General features: G+C 37.4%; 3 protein-coding genes across 5 annotated transcripts in view; 2 read left to right on the plus strand and 1 right to left on the minus strand.

The window, feature by feature from the left end:
- PLAC8B (placenta specific 8 B) overlaps window positions 1-6,135 on the plus strand; it is a 45,626-nt gene extending 39,491 nt beyond the window's left edge. For both annotated transcript variants that reach the window (XM_038582259.1, XM_038582260.1), the window contains 2 exons: window positions 2,424-2,540; window positions 5,867-6,135. In XM_038582259.1, coding sequence (XP_038438187.1) covers window positions 2,424-2,528 — 105 coding nt within the window. In that variant the 3' untranslated portion in view covers window positions 2,529-2,540; window positions 5,867-6,135. The remainder of the gene's footprint in view (window positions 1-2,423; window positions 2,541-5,866) is intronic.
- A 4,820-nt stretch (window positions 6,136-10,955) lies between these two features.
- On the plus strand, window positions 10,956-11,903 carry LOC119867146 (synaptobrevin-like). Its single transcript, XM_038581747.1, has one exon. The coding sequence runs from the start codon at window positions 10,997-10,999 to the stop codon at window positions 11,486-11,488; it is 492 nt and encodes a 163-aa protein (XP_038437675.1). The 5' UTR covers window positions 10,956-10,996; the 3' UTR covers window positions 11,489-11,903.
- Window positions 11,904-12,708: 805 nt separating this feature from the next.
- COPS4 (COP9 signalosome subunit 4) overlaps window positions 12,709-24,428 on the minus strand; it is a 44,869-nt gene continuing 33,149 nt past the window's right edge. The window contains exons 8-10 of one of the 2 annotated variants that reach the window (XM_038582269.1): window positions 21,291-21,406; window positions 19,464-19,548; window positions 12,709-13,240 (exon numbers count right to left, since the gene is read on the minus strand). In XM_038582269.1, the coding sequence (XP_038438197.1) occupies window positions 13,107-13,240; window positions 19,464-19,548; window positions 21,291-21,406 (335 nt within the window). In that variant the 3' untranslated portion in view covers window positions 12,709-13,106. The remainder of the gene's footprint in view (window positions 13,241-19,463; window positions 19,549-21,290; window positions 21,407-24,428) is intronic. The other variant, XM_038582270.1, reaches the window with a different exon arrangement.

Here is a 24,428-nt window from a genome sequence, read left to right on the forward strand (position 1 = left end):
ACTCAGGAATAAAAAGGAATGAATTATTGATATACACAAAAACTTGGATGAATCTCAAAATGAATATAATTTTAAGTTGTGGGTAAAAAATTAGGGGTCATTACTAATTGGAGAAATATTTGCTGTGGCACATCTATAGGGAATACAAGGAATCAGAAAAGACCCATGCAGCAAGAAGACGTAAAGCAGTAAATAAAAGAAGAGGGGGGGCACCTGGGTGGCTCAGTGGTTGAGAACCTGCCTTTGGCTCAGGACGTGATCCCAGGTCCTGGGATTGAGTCTTGTATCAGGCTTCCCACGGGGAGCCTGCTTCCCCCTCTGCCTGTGTCTCTGCCTCCTTGTGTGTGTCTTTCATGAATAAATAAGTAAAATCTTTTAAAAAATATTCAGTGAATACCAAACATAAAACTTTGGCTATCTCATTAGTGAGAGCAATTTAGATTTCTCTGCTGTGTCTTTACCCTTTATTCTTTCTTCCAGTATGTATGTGTTAAATCTTAGGGAGTCTGATCTCTTGGAAGAGAGGAGAAGAACTGCCCCCACTTACCTCACCCCTCTCCTCTCCTCTCCTTGGGCCCCAAAGCCCACATCAGTGTCCCCTGTTACATTCAGTTGCATGCTGTATCGCTGGGCAGAGCCACAGCTGGCAACAAGGGGCTGGGTGCTTAGGTTTCAGTTCATCTCCTGTCTTCTACTCCCCAGTTTCTTCTTCCTCCTTTCTGAGTTCCAGGGTTTTGAGTCCGGGATTTATCAAATGCCCTGTCCGTGACCCTGTTAGGTTTCAGGTTCCCTAGCTCTGTTTTACTTTCTCCATCAATGAAATCCCATTGGCTCCCTATTTAAAAAAAAAAAATTGCTCAAAATTTCTGGCCCACTGAATAACCCCATTCCTGTTTTCTAGTATAGCTTTAATTTATTTACCAAAGCTCTATAAGCATATAGTTTAATTTTAGATTATCTAATTTTTGTTAAGAAAAATAGTAATCCACGGACTTCTCTTTCCTACTGCCTCCTTCCCAGAGCTCTGCCGGTATTTTCCTCCACATCTCCAAATCATAGACTTGTATTGCTACTTTTTGAGTTTTCAGTTGCCTATAGACCTTTGAGTTTTCAGTTGCCTATAGATAGGGTACTGTCTATAGAACTCCCACTATAAAAGAGAAGAACTTAGTTCTGTTCCCACACACACACAGATATGCACCCTCCCCATACCCATTCCTTCCAACATAGGCACATATAATTTGGGTTAAATCCATATTTGGGAGATGCCTGGGTGGCTCAGCACTTAAGCATCTGCCTTCAGCTCTGGGCGTGACCCTGGAATCCTGGGATCAAGTCCCACATCAGACTCCCTGCATGGAGCTTGCTTCTCCCTCTGCCTATGTCTCTGCCTCTCTCTGTGTGTCTCTCATGAATAAATAAATAAAATCTTTTTAAAAAAATCCATATTTGGTACTTATATTATGAGACCTATGTTTGCTCTTCAGAGTTGAGTCACGTAGTGAACTATGTATGATTGCTTTTTCTGCTGAACTTTGTTTTTCCTGGTTTTAATAATTCTTGGTGTTTCCATTAGTAGTTTTCCACTTACTTATGAGTAAGTAACCCCAAAACTCGTTCCCAGTTTTCTAACTCTCTTTCCAACACATTCAACACATTGGATATCCTATCATATTTATCTTCTCAATGAAATCACTCCCTGACCTCCTACTACCCTTGGAACTAATGGTTCTTTATTTGTGGTGCTTAGCTCTTGCCCTGGAATCTCCTTCAGCATCACCCTGGAGATTATAGTCACTTCTCTCCTGTGTTAGGCTCCTGTTTCTTACATACCACATCTTCCTCTTTCTTGGTTTCCTCCCTCGTTGTGGTGGCAGTATCCTCCAATAACTTCCTGAGACACAGAAGAGGTGTGGAAGAAAATAATTTTGAGATTTTACTTGCTGAAACTCTTGGTTTTTCCCTCATACTGACAGTTTGGTTGATTGATATCCTCTATATTCAACATTACAAAGTATAGGAAAACATTTAATGTCATCAAAAGAGGAGTTACATGGAAAAGTCAATTAACACTTTTCTAAATATATCTATCCAAACTCTGAATTCGAAGAATCAGTTCCAGGACACCTGGGTGGCTTGTTGAGCATTTGCCTTTGGCTCAGAGCATGATCCTAGGGTCCTGGGATTGAGTCCTGTATTGGGCTCCCCACAGGGAGCCTGCTTCTCCCTCTGCCTATGTCTCTGCCTCTGTGTCTCTCATGAATAAATTTTTAAAAATTTAAGAAAAACAAAAACAAAAACAAAACAAAACAAACAAAGGATCAGTTCCTTCTGCCTCTCTTCAAAGTGTCTTGAAAATCCGTATATCTTCATTTCCAAATAGGTGGATTTTAAATTTCTACTTCTTTTATATTTTCAAACAGGGATCCATTTGTGATGACTATTTGGTGACTCTTTGCTGTCCTTATTGTTCTCTTTGCCAAATCAAGAGAGACATCAACAGAAGGAGGGCCATGCGTACTTTCTAAAAAAAACTAATGGTAGGTCCCAGAATCTGGGTTTTGTTTGAAATATAATAAGGGCTTTGTAAATTATGCATTATTTTGAGTAATGATCCAATAATAACAATTCTTTAGGTCTCTCAAATGTTTTCTTAATATAAAGATTGATTTAGTGTCTTCTTATGAAGAAGATAGCTGTATTACGTTGCTTGGGCCATCATAACAATTTTAGCCTGAGTGGCTTACACAATAAGAATTTATTTCTCACAGTTATGAAGGCTGGGAAGTCCAAGATTATGGTGTGGACCAATTCAGTTCCTGTGAGGGCTCTCTTCCTAGTTTACAGATGGCTACCTTTTCAATGTGTCTTCAAATAGTAGAGAGAGTAAGGTCTGGTCTCTCTTCTTACAAAGACATTAATCCCATTGGGTGGGGGTGCTGCTGACCTTATTTCAGACCTAATTATCTCCCAAAGGCTCTATCACCTTATACCCTCACAGTGGGAATTAGGGTTTCAACATGTGAGTTTTGCAGGGGGCACAAACATTCAGTCTATAATGAAGTCTACAATAGCTTTATGTTTTGAAACCATATTTTAGTAAATAAAGGATGGTGACTTTTCTAGACTTCTCAGAATTCTCTTGATCCATTAATGAGGCACTTACCACTTGTAAAATGCCAGAGTGTGGTAAGATACAAACAGAAGCAGAAAACATGCCCTCTACTAAGACAATCGAATTGACAAAAGAAATTGTTAAATAACTATAAAGTAGTAGAGCAGATGAAAATTACATGTTTTGTAATATTTGAAGTGATTGCAGCATAAAGCATCTATCAAGAATGAGGGGAAATTAAATAGAAAAATCCTATTGGAAAAAGTGAACTCTGAAAGGGGTGGATATAGAATATAGAATATTTGGAAATGTTTTATAGAATCTGAACTTCTGAAAATCAATCAAATCATTTCCAATTAATTTTTCCAGTATTCTCAGAATTAGCTATTAAATAGAAACAAACATGATTTTGTCAGTCTCTTATAGAATGTATTGTGAGTATGGGAAGGAAGCATTATTTTTCCATTCTTTGTAATATCCTATTTCCTTTCTCAAGTGAATGAGAACTCTGTATAGGTTAACAAGTATAACTCATGGATGATATGTTTTAAAGTGTCATTTATTTGGCAAATAATGTATCAAAGTACCTAGTCCTATGCAGGACAATGCTAGGTGCTGTGGGGAACAAAAATAAATAAGCTAGCCCTCTTGCATTTAGAGACTTTATACTCTGAAAGAGGAGATTAGACAGCTTTTAAATAAAATGATGAGTTTGTCTAATGCCTTTGGACCAAGTGTTATTTTATGTTCAGAGGAAGAAAAGATCATTTTCTGTTAGATGTGTAAATGAAAGGTTCTTGAAAGAGTGTTTTTTTAATTCTAAAGAGGACATGAGTATTAAGGTCACAATAGGAAATAGATGGCACTCAAATTGTAATAATACAAAGATTTAATGAAGACCACTTACAATACAGGTGTCGGTGGGAGGTCTAGGGAAATGACAAGGGATGGTCCCAGAGCCTAGGCTGACAACATTTAAACTGTAACCACTTTACCACCCCTAGGCCTCAGGAGTTACCGAATCCCAAAGGAGTGAGCTATGAGGAGAAGGCTGCCCTGAGAGGAATGGTAACCTCTCAACAGGAAGTAGGCAAGAGGAAAAGTACCTGGATCTCACTTTCTGAGGTTCTTCTAGGCTTCCCACTGTTTGAACCCACTGGTTGGCAGAGGGCAGGAGAGTGTTGCTGTAGTCTACAACAGGTCAGCCTCCCAGGACACACAGCAGTGCAGACAAGGATGGAAATGGATCAGATGGGGGCAAACATAAGATCTCTGACATAAGATGTGACTGTTATTAATAGAAATTGATATTGCTTCTAATCAGCAAAGTTAGTGAAAAAATAGAAGCAAAGAAAGGAAAAACATCTTTATGAGCTTAGGTCCATCCAACTTGGCAGGAACATATAAGTAGGAAAATCACAAGAAAAGACTTTAAAAGTGAGTTGGGGTACACAATACAATGAAACTAGGCTAATGACTTGGTCTTTTATTTGGAAAGCAGTGAGAGTTATTATAGGCTTTATGTAAGGGAGTAACATAGAACTATACTTTAGAAGAATTAATCAAATAGTGGTTTATAGCACAGACTGGACAGGATGAGGTCAGAAGCAAAGATGCAGAAGCAAAGGTACAATGCAGTCAGAAGCAAAGACTAGCTCAACACCATTTAAATAAATACACAACACAGGTCAGATGAAATCTATACTCACATATCCATAATGAATCCTGACATCTGAACTTTTTTTCTTTAGCCTCAGAGAAATAATCTTCCTGAACCTTTGAATTGGTTTGAGGTAAAAATGCCTTGGTGATCCTGACTCTGGCTCATTACTTTGAACCCTGCATTATTCATCAACTGTGAAACTTTAGATCTACAAATACCTGAAATGGGAGAATCAAGAGACAAAGATCAATAAATAACATGATTTATGTTTTAAAAAAATAGGTTGAGGGGTGCCTGGGTGGCTCAGTCAGTTAAGCATCTGACTTCAGCTCAGGTCATAATCATGGGGTCCTGGGATTGAGCCCTGTGTCAGTTTACCCTGCTCAGTGGAGGAGTCTCTCTGTCCTTTTCCCACTTGTGCTCTGTCTCTTTCTCAAATAAATTAATTACTTAAAAAATAAATAGGTTGAAAGAAAGGGACATAGGACCCAACTGAGAAAGCTCCCAGTTGTGAACACTGGAACCAGTGATGTCATGTTAATAGCATGTACCCCTGAAATGATGTGATGAGAATGACACTGTACCTTTGTCATCTTCCCCTCAAGACCCCATAACTCCAGTCTGACCAGGAGAAAAACATTAGACAAATCTAAACTAAAGCATAGGTATTCTGCAAAACACCTGACCAGTAGTAGTTGACAAAACTGTCAAGGTCATCACAAATAAGGAAAGTCTGAGAAACAGTCACAGTGTAGAGGAACCTATGGAAACATGATGACTAAATGTAATGTCCTAGACTGGATGGGATCCTGGAACAGAAAAAAAGGACATTAGGTAAAAACTGAGAAATCTAACTAAAGTATATTCTTTGATTAATGATATTCTGTATCAACATTGGCTCCATTGTAACAAACCTATCTTAGTAAGATGTTAACTGGTAGGGAAATCAGTGCAGGGTGTATAAGAACTCTCTGTACTACCTTTGCAACTTTTTTGTAAACCTGAAATGATTCTAAAATTTAAAGTTCATTGAAAATAAAAATGTAGATTGAGACAATTCAAACCTTTTCTTTGTATGTCCCTTATAGGTGAAAGATCTTACCAAAGCAACAAAAATCAGCAGGCACCTCTTCAGCTTGAGTCCTCTGCCTTTTGCAACTGAAATATGATAGATCTGCTTAATCACAATCGATGGGGTAAAAAAAAATGGGTTTTGATTTATTTTAAATGAACGTGTTCCCTTAGTTTTGCTAAATGGTCCAGCTTAGTTTCTCGCTTTCATGTTATCAAATTTTCTGGCTTATGAATTTTGTTACATTTGGTATGTAAACAAAATAAAAGATTTTGCTAACAAGGTTCTATGCTTCTTTGCTCTCCATGTCTTTATGTCATTAATTTTAAGGGTCAGTCTTATACTTTTGTTCTTATGATTTGGTTTCTCTATAGGAGATTTTGGTCCACAGCAACTCAGTTCGCTTTCATCTGAGAAATTTGAGACAGAAAAAAAAAAAAAAAAAGACTACAGATAACTATTATAAGACACTTACAATACATTTAGCTAATACTTTCTGCTCCTTATCATGTTATCTGTATTATTAATGCCAACAAAGTAAGAACATACTATGTCCTGCTTCCCAGCTGCATACCTGATAGGTGCCTTGTGTTGATTTTTGTTTTCTTCTGAATAGGAAGTATTAGGACAAGTAATAAAAATTCAATGATTAAATTCAGTATGACCCAGTTTTGATTAAATATTGATGTTAAATGAAAGAAGCAATATTTTTTTCCACATGTATTATTCTATGTGTTCCATATGCATCATTTTGCCCTGATGAAAATCTCACTCCCCAGTTTCCTTTGGTTCTCCTCCTACCCTTGAATCCATTTCTTTTGTTGGGGTAGGGGGAGGGGAGGCAAAAGTACTGTATAGGTTTATTGCGAAATTTCAGAGACATCAAATGTAAAGGCACCTGGATTTCAACGTACTCAGCAAACTTGAGTGCTCTGCCCTTTCTTGTACTTGCTTCATGAGTTTAGATGCTTTGCAAGGTTCTATCTGGGATCCACTCCTTTCATATCTCATGCTTTTCTTAATGTCATCTACCCCTATGGCTTCAACTGCCTCCTAGATGTCAGCGATGACTGTATTTCCAGTCTCCCGCTTACAATGGATGTTCTGAATGACTCTTCGGCTGCCTACTAATCGAGTCCATCTAGATGTCCCCTAGGCCTTCTCTACCCAACATGTCAAACAATATCACCACTTACTCAGTTGTTCAAGATGAGAAATCTAAGTATCAATGAGTCCTGAATTGACTAATCACCCCCTTCTCCCTTCTCCTCACATCTAATCAGACACTGGCTTCTGTCACATAAACTCCACTTGATACCCCCAACGGATGATCTATTTCCTTTGTTGCTGTATCCCCAGTTCTAAGAACAATGCCTGACACCTACTAGATACCTATTCTACTCAAATCATTTACTAAACAAGTCAATCTGTCCTCTTCTGTCTTCAATGCCATGGATGTAGTCAAACCCTCAGGATCTCTTTGGAAAATCAGGTACATAGCTCCTGAACTAGTTGGCCCGCCTCTAGTAACTAGAGCTCCTGTTACCTTCTTTCCAATCCATCCTATAAACTGCCTGCCACAAGTTAAACTGTGAATATTCTAAAAAAAGGATCCCAAATTTTCCCTGCCCCCATAATATAGCCTCAGGTTTAGCCCATTCTCCTGCCACTTCTTCACTTTTAAAATTTCCTTTTACTACCTTCAACACACATTTTAAAAAATTTAAATTCCAAAAAATGAATAAAAATAAAATAAATAAAAATTTAAATTTCAACTGTTCATTGAGGTATATAGGAAAGCAATTGACTTACTTGTATTTTAACTTTGTATTCTACAACTTAGCTATATTTGTTTTTTAATTCTAGGAAATTTTTTTGGCTGATTCCTTAGGATTTTCTATGTAAACAATCACTGTGAATTAAGTTTTTGCCTCCTTCTCAATCTGTGTTAAGTTTAATTTTCTTTTTTGGTCTCATTGAATTACTTAGGACTTTTGGTATGATGTTGAGTAGGAGAAGTGAGGGCAGATGATTCCTTATCTCAGGGGAAAGAATCTGGTTAGCTAGTTCCTCATTATGAAATATGTTAGCCATAGAGGGTTTTTGTAGATTCCTGATTTTAGGGAGAAAGAATCAAGTAATCTAGTTTCTCGCTGTTAATATTATATCAGTGATAGGCTTTTTTGTAGATGTTATCAAGTTGAAGAAATTCCTTCTATCTCTAGTTGAGTTTTTATCATGCATAGGGAGTGGATTTTGTCAAAGGCTTTTTTCTATACCTATTGATATGATCATATTTTTCTTTAGCTTGTAGATAGATTATATTATTTTCAAATGTTGGAAGAGTCTTGCCTACCTGGAACAAATCTCATTTGGCTGTGATATATATTCTCTTTACATATTGCCAAATTTGATTTGCTAATATTTTGTTAAGAATTTTTACATCTGTGTTCATGACAGATATGAAACTGCAGTTTTCCTCTCTTGTAATATCTTTATCTAGCTTTGGTTTGAGGGTGATGTTAACCTCACAGAATCAGAAAGTATTTTCTCTGCTTCCATTTTTTGGAATAAATTGTAGAGAATTGGTGTGATTTCTTTCTCAAATGTTTGATAGAATTCATCAATGAACCCATTTGGCTTTAGTGCTTTCTATTATCAAAGGTAATTATTGATTCAACTTTTTTGATATAGGCTTATTCAGATTGTTTATTTCTTCTTGTGTGAGTTTTGGCAGATTATGTCTTTCAAAGAGTTGATCTATTCCATCTAGGTTACCAAATTTATAGGCACAGAATTGTTCATATTATTCCTTTATTATCATTTTACTTTTCATTGGATCTATAGTGATGACCCCTTCCTTTCACTTCTGATACTAGTAATTTGTGCCTTCTCTTAATTAGCCTGGCTAGAAGCTTACCAATTTTACTGATCTTTACAAAGAATCGGCTTTTAGTTTCATTGACTTTTTAAAACTAATTTCCTGGGGAGGAGAGTGGGGAGATGGGGTAACTGGGTGACAGGCACTAAGGAAAGCACTTGGTGGGATGAACTCTGGGTGTTACACTATATGTTAGCAAATTGAATTAAAATAAATAAATAAACAAACAAATAAATAAATAAATAAATAAATAAATAAATGTTAATGTTTGTCTTGAAAAAAGAAAAGTCAACCTAATCCCCCCTCCCAAATAAAATAAAACTAATTTCCTATTTTTAGTTTCACTGACTTATGCTCTGGTCTATTCTAACTTTTATTGTTTCTTTTCTTCTGCTTACTTTGAGTTTTAATTTCTAGTTTCCTAAGGTGGAAGCTTAGATTATTGATATTAGATCTCTCTTCTAATATATGCTCTGCTTGTACAACATCCCACAGATTTTGAGAAGTTGTATTTTCATTTATTTCAAAATATTTTTGAATTTCTTTGGAGATTTCTTCTTTGACACATGTGTTATTTGTGTATTTATTTATTTATTTAAAAGATTTTATTTATTTACCCATGATAGACATAGAGAGAGAGAGGCAGAGACACAGACAGAGGCAGAAGCAGGCTCCATGCCGGGAGCCCGACTCAGGAGTCGATTCCGGGACCCCAGGATCCCGTCCTGGGCCAAAGGCAGGCGCTAAACCGCTGAGCCACCCAGGGATCCCCTGTTTTGTTTAAACCCCAAAAGTTTTGGGATTTACTAGCTATCTTTTTCTTATTGGTTTCTAGTTTAGTTTCATTGTGGCCTGAGAGCACCCACTGTATGATTTCTATTCTTTTTAATATGTTAAGATGTGTTTTATGAGCCAGGATGTGGTCTATCTTTGTGAATGTTCCATGTGAGATTAAGAAAAGTAAAGGGCGGGCAGCCCGGGTGGCTCAGCGGTTTAGCGCCGCCTTCAGCCCAGGGCGTGATCCTGGAGACCTGGGATTGAGTCCCAAGTCGGGCTCTCTGCATGGAGCCTGCTTCTCCCTCTGCCTGTGTCTCTGCCTCTCTCTATGTCTCTCATGAATAAATAAATAAATAAATAAATAAATAAATAAATAAATAAATAAATAAATAAAATCTTAAAAAAAAAATGCTCTGCTGTTGTTGTATGGAGTCTATAGATGTCAATTAGATCCAGTTGACTGATGGTGCTGATGAGTTCAACTATGTCCTAACCAATTTTCTGCCTGTTGGATCTGTCAATTGCTGATAAGGGGGTGCTGAAGTCTGAGTATAACAGTGGATTCATCTATTTGTTCTTGCTGTTCTATCAGTTTTTGCCTCATGTATTTCAATGCTCTGTTGTGACGCTCTCCATTTTTTTTTAGACTTCACTCATTTATTCATGAGAGACACAGAGAGAGGCAGAGACAGGCAGAGGGAGAAGCAGGCTGCCTGTGGGGAGCCCAATGCGGGACTCAATCCCAGGATCCTGGCATCACAACCTGAGCCAAAGGACAGATGTTCAACCACTGAACCACTCAGGTGCCCCCGATGCTCTGCTTTTAATCGAACATTTTATGATCCTATTTTCTACCTTCTCTCTTAGCATATCAATTTTATATATTTTAAAATTTTATTAGTCACCTTCCAGTTTGCTATATACATTTACAACTAATCTAAGTCCATGTTTAAACACTATACTGTTTCATGGGTAGTACAGCAATCTTATAAGAGAATATTCCCAATTTCTGCCTCCCATCGTTCCTGCCATTCATTTTACTTATCCATATACTATAAACATTAAAAAACTGTTGCTATTATTTTGAACAGAGTCATTAGAGTCATTAGACCAATTAAAAATTTTTAGGACGAAAGCGAGGGCCGCCCGGGAGGAAACAGATGAGGCGAGTCTCGCACTGATAGGCCCGAGCTGCTTGGAGACATGGAGGAGGCCAGTGGAGGTGGTGGAAATGATCGTGTGCAGAACTTGCAGAGTGAGGTGGAGGGAGTCAAGAATATCATGACCCAGGGATGTGTTGGCAGCTCAGCGGTTGAGTGTCTGCCTTTGGCCCAGGGAGTGATCCTGTGGTCCAGGGATCGAGTCCCATATCGGGCTCCCTGCATGGAGCCTGCTTCTCTCTCTGCTTGTCTCTGCCTCTCTGTCTGTGCCTCTCATATACAAATAAATAAAAACCTTTAAAAAAAAAAAAAAGAAAAAAAGAATATCATGACCCAGAATGTGGAGCGGATCTTGGGCCGAGGAGAAAACCTGGACCATCTCCGCAGCAAGACAGAGGATCTGGAAGCTACATCGGAGCACTTCAAGACCACATCACAGAGGGTGGCTCAGAAGTTCTGGTGGAAGAACGTGAAGATGATTGTCCTCATCTGCGTGATTGTTTTTATCATCATCCTTTTCACCACCCATGCTATCCCCACAGAAACCCCTCCCCCCACCCCGCCCTCTTCTTTAGGGCAACCCTCCATAGCAGGTGCCAAGAAGGGCCCTCTCTTCCATCTTGTCTGCAGGAAGTGCTGCTGTGTCCTCCTGCCCCTCACTCTGAGGCCCCTCTGCCACACTGTCTGCCCCAGGCACCTTGGTCCCCAGAAAGGAGAAAGCTGGACTGTGGCTGTTTCATGGGCCTTCAGAGTTGGTTGGAGAGATATCCAGAAGGCCCAGCATGGGGCTAGGATACTGATGGTGGCCAGTGGGCAATAAAGACCTTTCAGTATCCCTTCAAAAAAATTTTTTTTTTAAGATTCTATTTTACCTTCATCTATTTGTTTTCCGATGCTCTTCCTTTATCTAAGTTTCTAACTCATACTATTTCCTTTACTTTGAAGAGTTTTTTGCACGTCTTGTAAGGCAGGTCTCCTGGCAACAAATTTCTTCAGTTTTTGCTGACTCTTCCTCTTTCACTTTTAAAGGTTAATTTTGCTGGATAATATCCTACATTAGTTTTTTCTTTCAACATCTTAAATATCTACAGTCTGTTCTTGCTTGCATGGTTTCTGACAAGAAATCCAATATAATTCTTATCTGTGTTCCTTTATAGAAAAAGTCTTTGGTGCACCCGAGTGGTTCAGTGGTTGAGCGTCTGCCTTCAGCTCAAGTTGTGATCCAGGGGTCCTGGGACTGAGTCCTGCATTGGGCTCCCTGCAGGGAGCCTACTTCTCCCTCTGTCTATGTCTCTGCCTCTCTGTGTCTCTCATGAATAAATATTCTTCTTCTTTTTTTTTTTTTCTTAAAAAAAAAAAAAAAAGGTGTTTTAGGGCACCTGGGTGACACGGTGGGTAACTGACATTTGATTTCAGCTCAGGTCCTGATCTCAGAGTCATGAGATCTAGCCCTGCATTGGGTTCCACACTCAGCAAAGAGACTGCTCAGGACTCTCCTTCCCTCTCCATCCGTTACTATTTCACTGTTCCTATCAGGTACTGCTCCAAGAGTTTCTGCTCCCAGTAAGCTCTCTCAACTGTGATGCTATCTGCCAGTCTTTCCAGGTTTGGCAGTAGTTTGCCCTGTGACTTCAATTCTCTGGTAGAAATAAGAAAAACCATTGATCTTCAGCCTGTTCGGTCTTTTTCTTATTGTGAGGGTGGAGTGATGACTTCCAGGCTCTTCACATGTTGGAGTTGAAACCAGAAGTTGCCTTCAAACTTTTTTTTTAGAAGTCCTTTCCCCATTTTCTCTATAAAGCTAGGCTGAAATAACCCTCTCTGAGAAGTTTTCCCAGCCCTGTCTCCACAAAATGTAAAGCTCTTCCCTGTGCACTCTAGTACTTGGTACAACTACAGGTATTACACATGCTGTCTACTGGCTCTGTGGCTGAATGCCTGGAGAATCTGGCATACCTGATACTGGCTTATCTCTGCATTCCTAGCATATGCTATAAATCAATGTCTATTGAATTGAAAGGAAAAATGAACAAAACACTGTTCACTAATTAAAAACAAAGTACTACTTTTATTTGGCTCACTTCTCCATTTATTAGAATTACCACATTTGGAGAGGCACAAAGCACTTTAAGTTTTACATGACTACAAAGTTATCACAAACCCAAACTTTTTAGCCACAGATATTTCACTTACTCTGTTTAAAGAAAAAGCCTTCAAAACGTTTGAGTTAGCTTGATACACAGAGACCCTGAATACACGAGAACTACATATTTTCAAATGCTTGCACTTCCTGTTCTAATAATGTCTTCTTTAAATGGGATCCAGCATAAAAGGGATTGAAGTATGTAAGGTCATGATGCAAATGCTTTGGAGAGACAGTGAAATTAATCTGTACAACATTGTAAAAGATGTAGTGTGCACAGAAGTTTTGTAAGGATTCACTGAGCCATCTGTGCTTCCATGGCTTGTGCTGTCCATTCTGGTGCTGTCTGACTAATTTTCTCCAAAAGGTTATTCACTTGGAAACAAAGTGACTGGATCTGTTTGTCCCATGTTGGCAGAGCTTCTCGTGCTAAAAAAAAAAAAAAGAACAATGTACAAAGTTTAACATGACTCTAAATATTCATAGCATGTGTGAGTTAAAAGATAAATACAGTAGTATTAATTTTCAAAAATGTACTCCAAAAATCTTGGCTAATAAAATTAAGCTAATTAAGTGATATTAAGGAAAGTACCCAAATAACTGGCACAAAGTACAAAACAAAAAAACATACACACATTATTATTATTCATGAAAACAAAATAAAACCAATCAATTAAAGCATCTCATTCACAAAAACAACAATACAAACCTCACTGAACCCATCTCATCACCAGTTTTTTGATTCATAAGACACTGCCACCTACTGGAGAAGGCAAATCTATTTATATAGGCAAGGTTCACTCTACTGGATTCTGAGGGATGGTTTAATGTTAAAACCAAAACAAAACAAAAAAACTCAACATGAAAACACCAGGATTTTCTCTGCACCAGCAATATGCAGTTAGAAATTATAAACCTGGTGGAATATTCCATCCAAAACAGCACCCAAATTTGCAAAACTGGGCATAGAATTAATGAAAATAACTGAAATAAAAATTTTTAACAAAGGACACAAAATAATTTGAGTAGACACAAACCACAGTCTCAGATGGAAAGATGCAATAGCATAAAAATAACAGTCTTTCCCTATTAATATATAAATCTTTAAAAATTACAAAGATAATTCTCCTTTTCTCTGTTTTGCTTTTTAAATAAGATAAAATTATTAAAATTAAAATTGAAGAATTGGTGTTTGAGAATAGTCAAGATAATTTTGAATATTAAGAACAATGGCAACATTGTGGTATATCTCCACAGTGGGATAAAGTACTGCTTACATGCTACAACATGAATGGAACTGGAAAGCTTCATGTTAAGAGTGGCTGAGCGGTTTAGCGCCTGTCTTCGGCCCAGGGCATGATCCTGGAGTCTGGGGATCGAGTCCTGCATCAGGCTCCCTGCAGGGAGCCTGCTTCTCCCTCTGCCTGTGTCTCTGCCTCTCTCTCTGTCTCTTGTGAATAAATAAATAAAATCTTTAAAAATAAAAGTCATATAGTGTATGATTACATTTATATGTAGTATCTAGAATAGGTAAATCCAAGAGATAAAATTCAGACTGGTAGCTGCCAGGAGTTGGGAGAAGGACGGATGGAGAGCAATTGCTTAATAGGTACAAGATTTCCTTTTGGGAATATGAAAATGTTTGGAAGTAGGTAGAGTTAGTGGTTACTAAATGCCACTGAATTGCTTACTTTATAATGGCTAATGTTATGTGAATTTCAACTGAATACAAAATAGTAGTGGAGGGGTAGTAGATGCTTTTCCAACAGTAAAATTTTTTTTTAATTTTTATTTATTTATGATAGTTACAGAGAGAGAGAGAGGCAGAGACACAGGCAGAGGGAGAAGCAGGCTCCATGCACCGGGAGCCCGATGTGGGATTCGATCCCGGGTCTCCAGGATCGCGCCCTGGGCCAAAGGCAGGCGCCAAACCGCTGCGCCACCCAGGGATCCCTCCAACAGTAAAATTTACTATAAATTTGTTTATTACCATATTGTTACAGGTCAATGGAACAAAAGAGATTATAGAAAGAGATCCAAAGATGTATGTGGAACCAAATTTTTGTCAAAGATCAGAAAGTATGTTTTACTTAATAAATAGTACTTGCAAATTAGCAATCCATCTTAAAAAAAAAAAAAAAAAGACAAACAACTAGACCATACCCTAAAATTATACACAAAAATGAACTGTGGACAGATTATGTTTCTAAACATAAAATAAATAAAAATATTAGAAGAAATTTTAGAAAGATTATTAGTTTTACCCCGAAGTGAATGAGACCCTTTTTAAGTCAATACAGGAAACTAAAAAGCCTTAAAATTAAAAATTGATGTTTGGCTGCATAAGAATTTTAAAATGTGTTTATGGTACGCATTGCATTACTTCAGAAACATGACTGACAGAATGGGAAAAATATTCCTAACACATATAACCAACAAGAGTTTAAATTATCATTAAACCCAAAGCTATAACAAATTGACACTGAGCAGTCTGAAGAAGAGGTATAGGGGAAGGAAGGAAATAGAGCAGAAAAACTAACATCAATTCACAGAAGAGGAATGCTAACGGCCAATACACTCACTAGTGCTAAGGAAATACACACTAAAACAATAATGTAGCTCCCCCTCATAATTTAGCAAAAGATAAAAAGGAATAACATACAGCTGTTGAACATTCATCCTCTCATATTGGTCAAAGTATAAATGGCTACATTTTTCTGGAAAGCAAGCTAGCAGTTTCCATTAAGGATCAAAATACATATATTCTTTGATGCAATGTTATCACTTTTAAGACTTTGTTCTACAGAAGTAGGTATACCAGCATATAAAGGTACACACAAGGAAACTACTTGGATATCCATCAATAGGTGAATAGTTGAACTCCATGAAATACTACACAGTTTTTTGTTTTTGTTTTTTTTAAGATTTTATTTATTTGTTCATGAGACAGAGAGAGAGAGAGGCAGAGACATAGGCAGAGGGAGAAGCAGGCTCCATGCAGGGAGCCCAATGGGGGACTCGATCCCAGGACTCCGGGATCACACCCTGGGCCGAAGGCAGATGCTCAACAGCTAAGCCATCCCGGAGTCCCAATACTACACAGTTATTAAAACAAGTAACTTTGATATATATTTACTGACTTGGAAATTGTACATGGTATTTCAAAAAGTTTGTAGAACACCATGTACTTTAAAATGCCACTTTTAAAGAAACTATGTTTTTACATATCTATATAAGCATATAAAAAGATACACAAGACTTTAGTATTAGTTATGCCAGGGAGAGGAAACATATGATGAACTCTTCCTTTATTTATACTTGCAATGGTTTACCTGTTATTATGAGCACATTTTCATTGCAATTTCTTAAATTTAAGAAAATTAGAAAAAATATTACATACTCTATTAAGTTAGTATACATTAATATAAGCCGTCCTTGCACTTGGTGACACCTCTGCTATACTATTCATTATGTACTGTGTTTGTTTATTCAATACTTATTTAACAAAGTATGGGGCATTGGAACACATGTTGGATATACTATACCATAGAGCAAAAAGAGACTTAATATCTACCACCAGAAGCTTAGCTGGGAAGCAGAAACAGACATTTAAACAAATGGTTACAGAAATGACAGTAACTGTGATTAATGCCAGGATGAAATTCAGAGTGACATAAGAATATATAACTATAAGCCATACCTAACCTGGAGAGTCAGGAAAATCATTACCAATTAACATGGCTTAAACTACAACACAGGGACAGAGATAGCTGAGAGGCTGCTGCTGGAGGGGAGTGGATATTTCACAATGTCTGATGTAGGAAGGAATTTACAATGCTAGAAAAAGCTAAAAAGACTTACGCGGTTGGATTGGAAAGTTCTAAAGGATCAGGTAGGACCTATTTATCTAAGTTTGTCCTACAATTCATGGGGGAGCATGCATTACAGTATCAGAGAAGAAAGTAACATGATTTAATACTTTGGTTTTCATTTGTTTTGTTTGCATTTTTAAAAGATCACAATCATTCTGGCTGTACTATGGCAACTGGACTATAGAAAGGAACAATTGCAGACATGAAGGAAAAAGCCCAGACGGTAGGGGAGATTTCAGAATAGGCTGCTGACAGGAAGAAACAAAGACAAGTATGTGGATTCCAGATACATCAAGGAGATAAAATGGAAAGGATTCTAGGCAGCAAAGAAGAGGGGTCAAGGATAAGCAATCTGGAGAAAGTGAACAATGCAGCTTTTGGCTGGCTGGCTGCCTGTGGGAGGGAGGCAGGGAAGAGAGATAATGAATTCAGTTTTGGATATGTTCATTCTGAGATGTTCAAAAAACAAATGTGGAAAATGCCTATTAATCAATTAACATCACTGGGTCTAGGACTCAGAAGAGAAAGTTACACCAGAAAGGCAAATACAAGCATTGTCTACATAGAAATGGCAACTGAATCAGTGGGAACAGATGAGATTACCAAGGGGAACTTAGTAGAGTGAGGAGGAAAAGGCCTAGAGTAAGCCCTAAGCAACTGTGATATTCATATTTACACGTACTACAGTATCTACAAAGATGACTGGAAGAATACCTGGAGAAGGAGGAGGGAAGGCAGGAGAATGAGGTAAAGGAGATGAAGGAATCAAGATGGTGTGGATGGTAGGAATGATTCACAAAGGAGTGAAGGACCAATGCTACTCAATATGTTGAAAAGTCAAAATGAGGCCTGAAAGATAAAAGATCTTTGTTAAAATGGGAAAGACCCAACTATGTTTAAATATTGATGGAAAGAAGCCAACAGGGTAGCCCAATGGCTCAGCGGTTTAGTGCCGCCTTCAGCCCAGGGCCTGATCCTGAAGACCCAGGATCAAATCCCACGTAGGGCTCCCTGCATGGAGCCTGCTTCTCCCTCTGCCTGTGTCTCTGTCCTCTCTCTCTCTCTCTCTCATTAATAAATAAAATCTTTAAAAAAAAAAAAAAAGAAAGAAAGAAAGAAAGAAAGAAAGAAAGAAGGGGATGCCTGGGTGGCTCAGCAGTTTAGCGCCTGCCTTTGGCCCAGGGTGTGGTCCTGGAGGCCCGGGATTGAGTCCCATGTCAGGCTCCCTGCATGGAGCCTGCTTGTGTCTCTGCCTCTCTCTCTGTGTCTCTCATGAATAAATAAATAAAATCTTTAAAAAAATAAATAAATAAAAATAAAAAAGAAGCCAACAGAGCAAGAAAGAATGAAAAGACAAAACAATCGCTAATTTCAGGTCCTAAAATGTTGTTTTGGGGTTGGGGGTAGAGGTCAGAGAAAGGATCCAAAGCACAAGCAGAACTGGAAAGGGAGTCAGAAATCACCTCCAGTATAATACAAAGGAAGAAAAAGATATAATCACAAGATATTTAAAATTCAGAAGTTTTTATAAATCTGATAAATAAGTTAATCTAATTTCACACAGATAGATTTTTTTTTTTTCTGTGAAATAGGAAACAAGGTTTGTTGCTGAGAGTGAAGGAGGGGAAAAGTCCGAGACTTAAGAAAAATGAAATCTGAAATACCCACTGGAGAATAGGAAAAAAGAGTGGATTAGAGAAATACACCAAGAATCCCAGGTACTACTGAAAACTCAAGACCTTGAATATGCAGTGGTAATCAATCTCTCTGGTGTTCTGACTCTTCTCCAGCAACATTAGTTGGCCACTCAGGCACAGGAATGAAAAAGATGGAGGATGGGTTCATTGCAGGTGAAGTTTTCCTGGACAGCCGGGACAAAAAGTTAACAGGCAAGTGATCTAGGACACCTGTAAAATAGTAACTGAAATAATGATCAGGGCGCCTGGGTGGCTCAGTCGGCTGAGTGACCAACTCTTGGTTTCAGCTCAGGTTGTGGTCTCAGGTCCTTGGATTGATCCCTGTGTTGGGCTCTGTGCTCAGTGCAGCGTCTACTGGAGATCCTCTCTCTCTTCCTCTGCTCCTCCCCTGCTCCCACTCTCTCTCTCTAAAATAAAAATAAATAGAATCTTAAAAAAAAAAAAAGATATAAGGAATCATGGATGCTAAGCTGGATAGGAAGAGGAATGAAGACAAAAATGGGCAGGGCTGACTGTAAAAAAGTAAACATTAAAGGACTGGAGGCTTGAAAGTAGTCAAGGAAGAGCTGAAGTACAAGTTAATGGACACAGACTGCTGGAAAGAGGAAGAAGCTTATGGTGAATGGGATATTTCAAATTCAAATTTTACAGGTAGAATGGTTCCAGGTACAGCAAGGCCCAGGTTCTGTGGAAATGAGGTAGCAATAGGGGCTGAGGAGGTGAAAGACACTGAGAGTCAAGAGATCGACTTCCCTGTCTGCCTCCAGGAGTATAATGTGCTGCTGCAGAGGAAATCCACAGGTATTCCCACATGCCTAATACACAGTATGTGGCAAGTGATGAGTAAGTGAATGAACTGGTATAAGGATTCCAGTTTCAAATTTTTACACTGCATAAAAAATGCTGCATTAAGTAGATTCATGAATGTAAGTTTATAAAAATTATTTTACATTGTTTCTTTTGGAAATAAATTCATTCCAGCAAGAAAATACTGGGTCAGAGAAAATTGTTCAACATGTCCTATTTATAAATATACAAGTTTCCTCCCATTTCATTATGACAGAAATAAGCAAAACCTCTTACTTTCAAAATGAACTATTCCATCAATCTGATCGATAAATCCATTCATACGTCCTTCTGTTATCATTTGTGATGCTATTTTTTCTGCCTGTAAAAAAAAAATCCAAAAACCAATAAACTCTCATAAACATCAGTGATCATATCTACCAGTTACTCACATAGAAGAGAACTGAAATCTCTTAGTTTAGCTACCACACACTTTTGGTATATGTTCACATGTCATTCATTACAATATTAATCTTATAAATCTGCCTATTTTATCCCCCAGTTCTTTCTGGGTATAATTGATTAATTTAACTGGGATGTGTTTTACTTGTTGTGAGACTTTGGACAAGAACCTTGCACTTCTTACCGATTTTTTCTCTGCTTAAAATCAAACTAACAATTTTTCTTTTCACGGAGATCCACATCTCAAAAAAACCTCAACAAACTAGTTTTTCCTTTTATTTCACTTAAATTTTCAGTGTTTGTCACGTAAAAAATTCTTTAAGAAAGTAATATTTTTGAAGAAAAAAATTATAAGGAGGAATGATTTTCAAATTTAAAAGAGAATTAAAAAGGGGTGCCTGGCTGGCTCAGTCGGTAGAGCTTGGGACTCTTGATCTCGGTCGGGGTTGTGAGTTTGAACCCCACACTGGGTAAAGAAAAAAAAAACCAAACACTTTTTTAAAAAATTAGATAAATAAATAAAAATTAAAAGGATTTTAAAGACAAAGGGAACTAAAAGGCCCTCTACCTAACTCCTAAAAACATGTTTCATGTTTACTATATGTAGGCAAACTGGCTTATGATTTGGTCATTTTAGTAATTCTGACCATCTTTACAATCCATCATAAACAGACTGTATTAGCGGGCAGCCCAGTGGCTCAGCGGTTTAGTACCCTCCCTTCAGCCGAGGGTGTGATCCTGGAGACCTGGGATGGAGTCCCACGTCACACTCCCTGCATGGAGCCTGCTTCTCCCTCTGCCTGTGTCTCTGCCCACCACCACCTCCCCGCCCCGTCTCATGAATAAATAAGTAAAATCTTTTAAAAAAATAGACTGTACTAGCATTTATGGTTAAATATATATTCACTTCCCTAAGTCTAAACCTAAGAAGAAAGTATCTTTTAATGGGAACTTAAGCTTTGGTTCCCAAATTGTACATTTCCCATACGTGTATTTAGTGTATACAAGTAAAGGAACTGTGTTAGGAAATTCTGCATTAAAATTTCACCAACAGATAAGAGGGGATGTGACCCATTACTACATGACTTTAAGGTATGCAAGTTAGGTAAAAGTAACGCTGATTACATATTTTTACTCTTATTTAAAATTAAGAGAATATTTTTATTTTTATTATTATTTTTAAAAGATTTTATTTATTTATTCATGATAGACAGAGGGGGGCGGGGCAGAGACAGAATAGCCTGGAAAATTACCATTGTCATTCTTTCAAACAGATGAAATATTTGACCTTTGAGTCAATCTAGAGCAGAAAAAAGAAGTAAAGCATGTATCAAAATCTTAAGTTCGTCAGAAATCAGAAACCACTAAGAAGTAGATTTAAACAGACACTAAACAAAGATTCTCACAAAATGGGTATCATAACCTGAAACCCCTTTAAGATTTTCATTCTAGATCACCTTACCATAAAATACAGTTTAAACAAAACAAGAAACTGAGACGATTCCATTATAGTACTACTTTTACATTCAAATCATTTATTTCCATTTTCCTGAGGCTTTTCATGTACATTTTTATTACAGTTGCCAATATTTATCAATTACATATTTTCTCACTGCACCAACAGTTTAGTCTCTTTTTTATATATTGGAAACAAGAAAATACCTTAGCTGCAGGGATCTCTAGAAGAGCTCCAAGTTCTTCAAAAGTAATATTATTATATAATTTGCTTGCAGACAACAAATTGTGTTCAATAACGGCTCTGTCCAAGATGCTAGAACCTTAACATAAATAAGACAGTTATAAGCTTGAAACTTATTTTGTACTTTTTATAAGAAAATGATTTATTGGGCACCTGGGTGGCTCAGTTGGTTAAGCAACTGCCTTTGGCTCAGGTCATGATCCCAGGGTCCTGGGATTGAGCTCTGAATTGGGCTCCCTTGCTCACCGGGGAGCCTGCTTTTCCTCTTCCTGCTTTCCTCCTGCTCGTGCTCTCTCTCTCACCATTTCTCTCTCTCTCAAATAAATAAAATCTTAAAAAAGAATTTAAAAACTGAATTGAGAGAACGAGCAAGTGGGAGGGAGGGGCAGAGGGAGAGAAAGTCTTAAGCAGACTTCATGCAGAGCAGACAGCCCGACATGGGACTGGTTCTCATGACCCTGAGATTACCACCTGAGCCAAAAACCAAGAGTCAGATGCTCAACAGACTGCACCACCCAGGCATCCCTTGTTTTATATTTTTAAAAGACTCATCTTTTTTTTCTAAAAATTTCTATGCATGTAACAACCCATAATCATTGTCTTTATTCCTTTCATTAAATTGTCAAAGTAAGGAAAACGCCTTATTTGATAGAGTTTGAATAATATACAATTAAATACAGATAATGTATTTAGAAAATGAATGATTGGCAAGTAGTCACCATCTGGCTGAACAGATTTAAGGTTTGGGGTTCTATTTCCTTAGGGTAGCTATCAGATTCATTGACTTTACTTTTCTTGCTATCAGCACAAACATTTATTAGCAAGAAACAGCAAAACCACCATGCAACCTATTCGGCAATCTTGATAAAGTCAATACACATACAGTTCAGTAGAAATACCTCTTTTCTTTTGGGCATTCTATAAGCATCTTACTGTCAGGCATAGATAGAAATATCTGGAAGGTAGGGCCAGCTAACCATGAATAATCAATTATAGCATCCTCCTTTAAGTGAAGTAACATAAGGCCTGACAAAGTGCTGGACATAAGGCCCCATATTCTGAAGGTGTCTGACTACTAGGCTTATCCAATTCTTTTTTTTTTTCTTTTAATTTCCAGTTTTATGGAGATATAATTGACATAATATTGTTGTTTTTAATTTCAATGATTTTTTCCAGTTTTTATTTAAATTCCAATTAGTTAACATACAGTGCAACATTAGTTTCAGGTGTAGAATCTAGTGATTCATCACTTGCTTCCAATACCCAGCGCTCATCACAAGTGCCTTAATACCTCTCACCCATTTAACCAATTCCCCTGCCCACCTCCCTTCCAGTAACTTTGTTCTCTATAGTTAAGAGTTTGTTTTCTGGTTTGCCTCTTTCTGATTTTCATCTGTTTTGTTTCTTAAATTTCACATGAGTGAAATCCTACAGCATTTGTCTTTTTCTGACTGACTTATTTTGCTTAGCATAATACTCACTAGCTCCATCCATGTTGTTGCAAAAGGCAAGGTTTCATTCTTTTTTATGGCTAATATTCCATTGTACATGTAGCTTTGAATCTCTCAGTATTTTTGTATCCTTTGAGTAAATACCTAATAGGGTAATTGCTAGATGGTAGAACAGTCTATTTTTAACTTTTTGAGGAACCTCCATACTGTTCTCCAGAGTGGCTGCACCAGTTTGCATTCCCATCAACAGTGCAAGAGGATTGCCCTTTCTCTGCATCCTCGCCAACACTTGTTGTTTCTTGTGTTGTTAATTTTAGCCATTCTGACAAGTGTGAGGGGATATCTCATTTTAACTTTGATTTGTATTTCCCTTATGATCAGTGATGTTGAGCATCTTTTCATGTGTCTGTTAGCCAACTGTATATATTCTTTGGAAAAATGTCTATTTGTGTTTTCTGCCCATTTTTTAACTGGATTATTTTTTGGGTGCTGAATTTTATAAGTTCTTTATATATTTTGGATACTAACCCTTTATCAGATATAACACATAAATAATGTATTAGTTAAAGATGTATAACATAATGATTTGATATATATACACATTATGAAACAATTACCACAGTAAGCTTAACTAACATCCATCACCTCACATGATCAAAAATTTTTCTTGTGGCGAGACCTTTTAAGATCTACTCTCTTAGCAACTTTCAAATATAAAAACCATAATAAATGGGAAAATAGGAAGACTTAATATTGTTAAGATGGCAATAGTCCCCAAGTTGATCTATGGACTCAGTGTAATCCCTATCAAAATACCAGCTGGCTTTTTTGCAGAAACTGACAAACTGATTTTAAAATTCATTTTACTGGGATTCAGAGGAGTCAAAATAATCTTGGAAAAAAAAACCAAAAACCAAAAACACAAAGTTGGAGAACTCACACATTCTGATTTCAAAACCTGCCATAAAGATAGAACCAAGACAGTGTGGTACTGGCATAAGGACAGACATCTAGAATAATGGAATAGAACTGGCTCCAGAAATAAGGCTCCAGAAATAAACTCTCACATTTATGGTCAACTGATTATCAACAGAAGTACCAAGATAATTCAACAGGAAACTTATAGTCTCTTCAACCAATGGTGCTAGGACAACTGGATATCTGTATGCAAAGAATAAAAGTGGATCTTTATCTACACCATATACAAAAAAATGAACTCAAAATGAATCAAATGTCTACATGTAAGAGCTACAACTACAAAACTTACAGAATACAAAGCAAATCTTCATTACCTTGAATTAGGCAATGGTTTCTTAGATATGACAAAAAGTACAGGCAACAGAAAGAAGAAAAATATACACTGGACTTCATCAAGATTAAAAAGTTTGGTGTTTCAAAGGACACATCAAAGAAATGAAGAAACAATGCACAGAATGGGAGAAAATATTTGCAAATCATCTGATCATGATCAGGTCTAGAATATATAAAGAATTCCTACGATTCAGTATAAAAGGACAAATAACCTGATTTAAAAACTGAAAAGGATCTGAACAGACTTTTCTCTAAAAATATACAAATAGCCAGTATGTGAAAAGCTGATCAGGGAAATGCAAATCAAAATGATAGGATACCACTTCATACATACTGGGA

This window comes from Canis lupus, chromosome 32 (assembly GCF_011100685.1).
Source record: "Canis lupus familiaris isolate Mischka breed German Shepherd chromosome 32, alternate assembly UU_Cfam_GSD_1.0, whole genome shotgun sequence".
In the NCBI taxonomy this organism is placed as follows: domain Eukaryota; kingdom Metazoa; phylum Chordata; class Mammalia; order Carnivora; family Canidae; genus Canis; species Canis lupus.

Bases quoted from the DNA above. Each gene is read 5' to 3' on its own strand.
- LOC119867146 (XM_038581747.1), top strand. From the start codon at position 10,997: ATGACCCAGAATGTGGAGCGGATCTTGGGCCGAGGAGAAAACCTGGAC.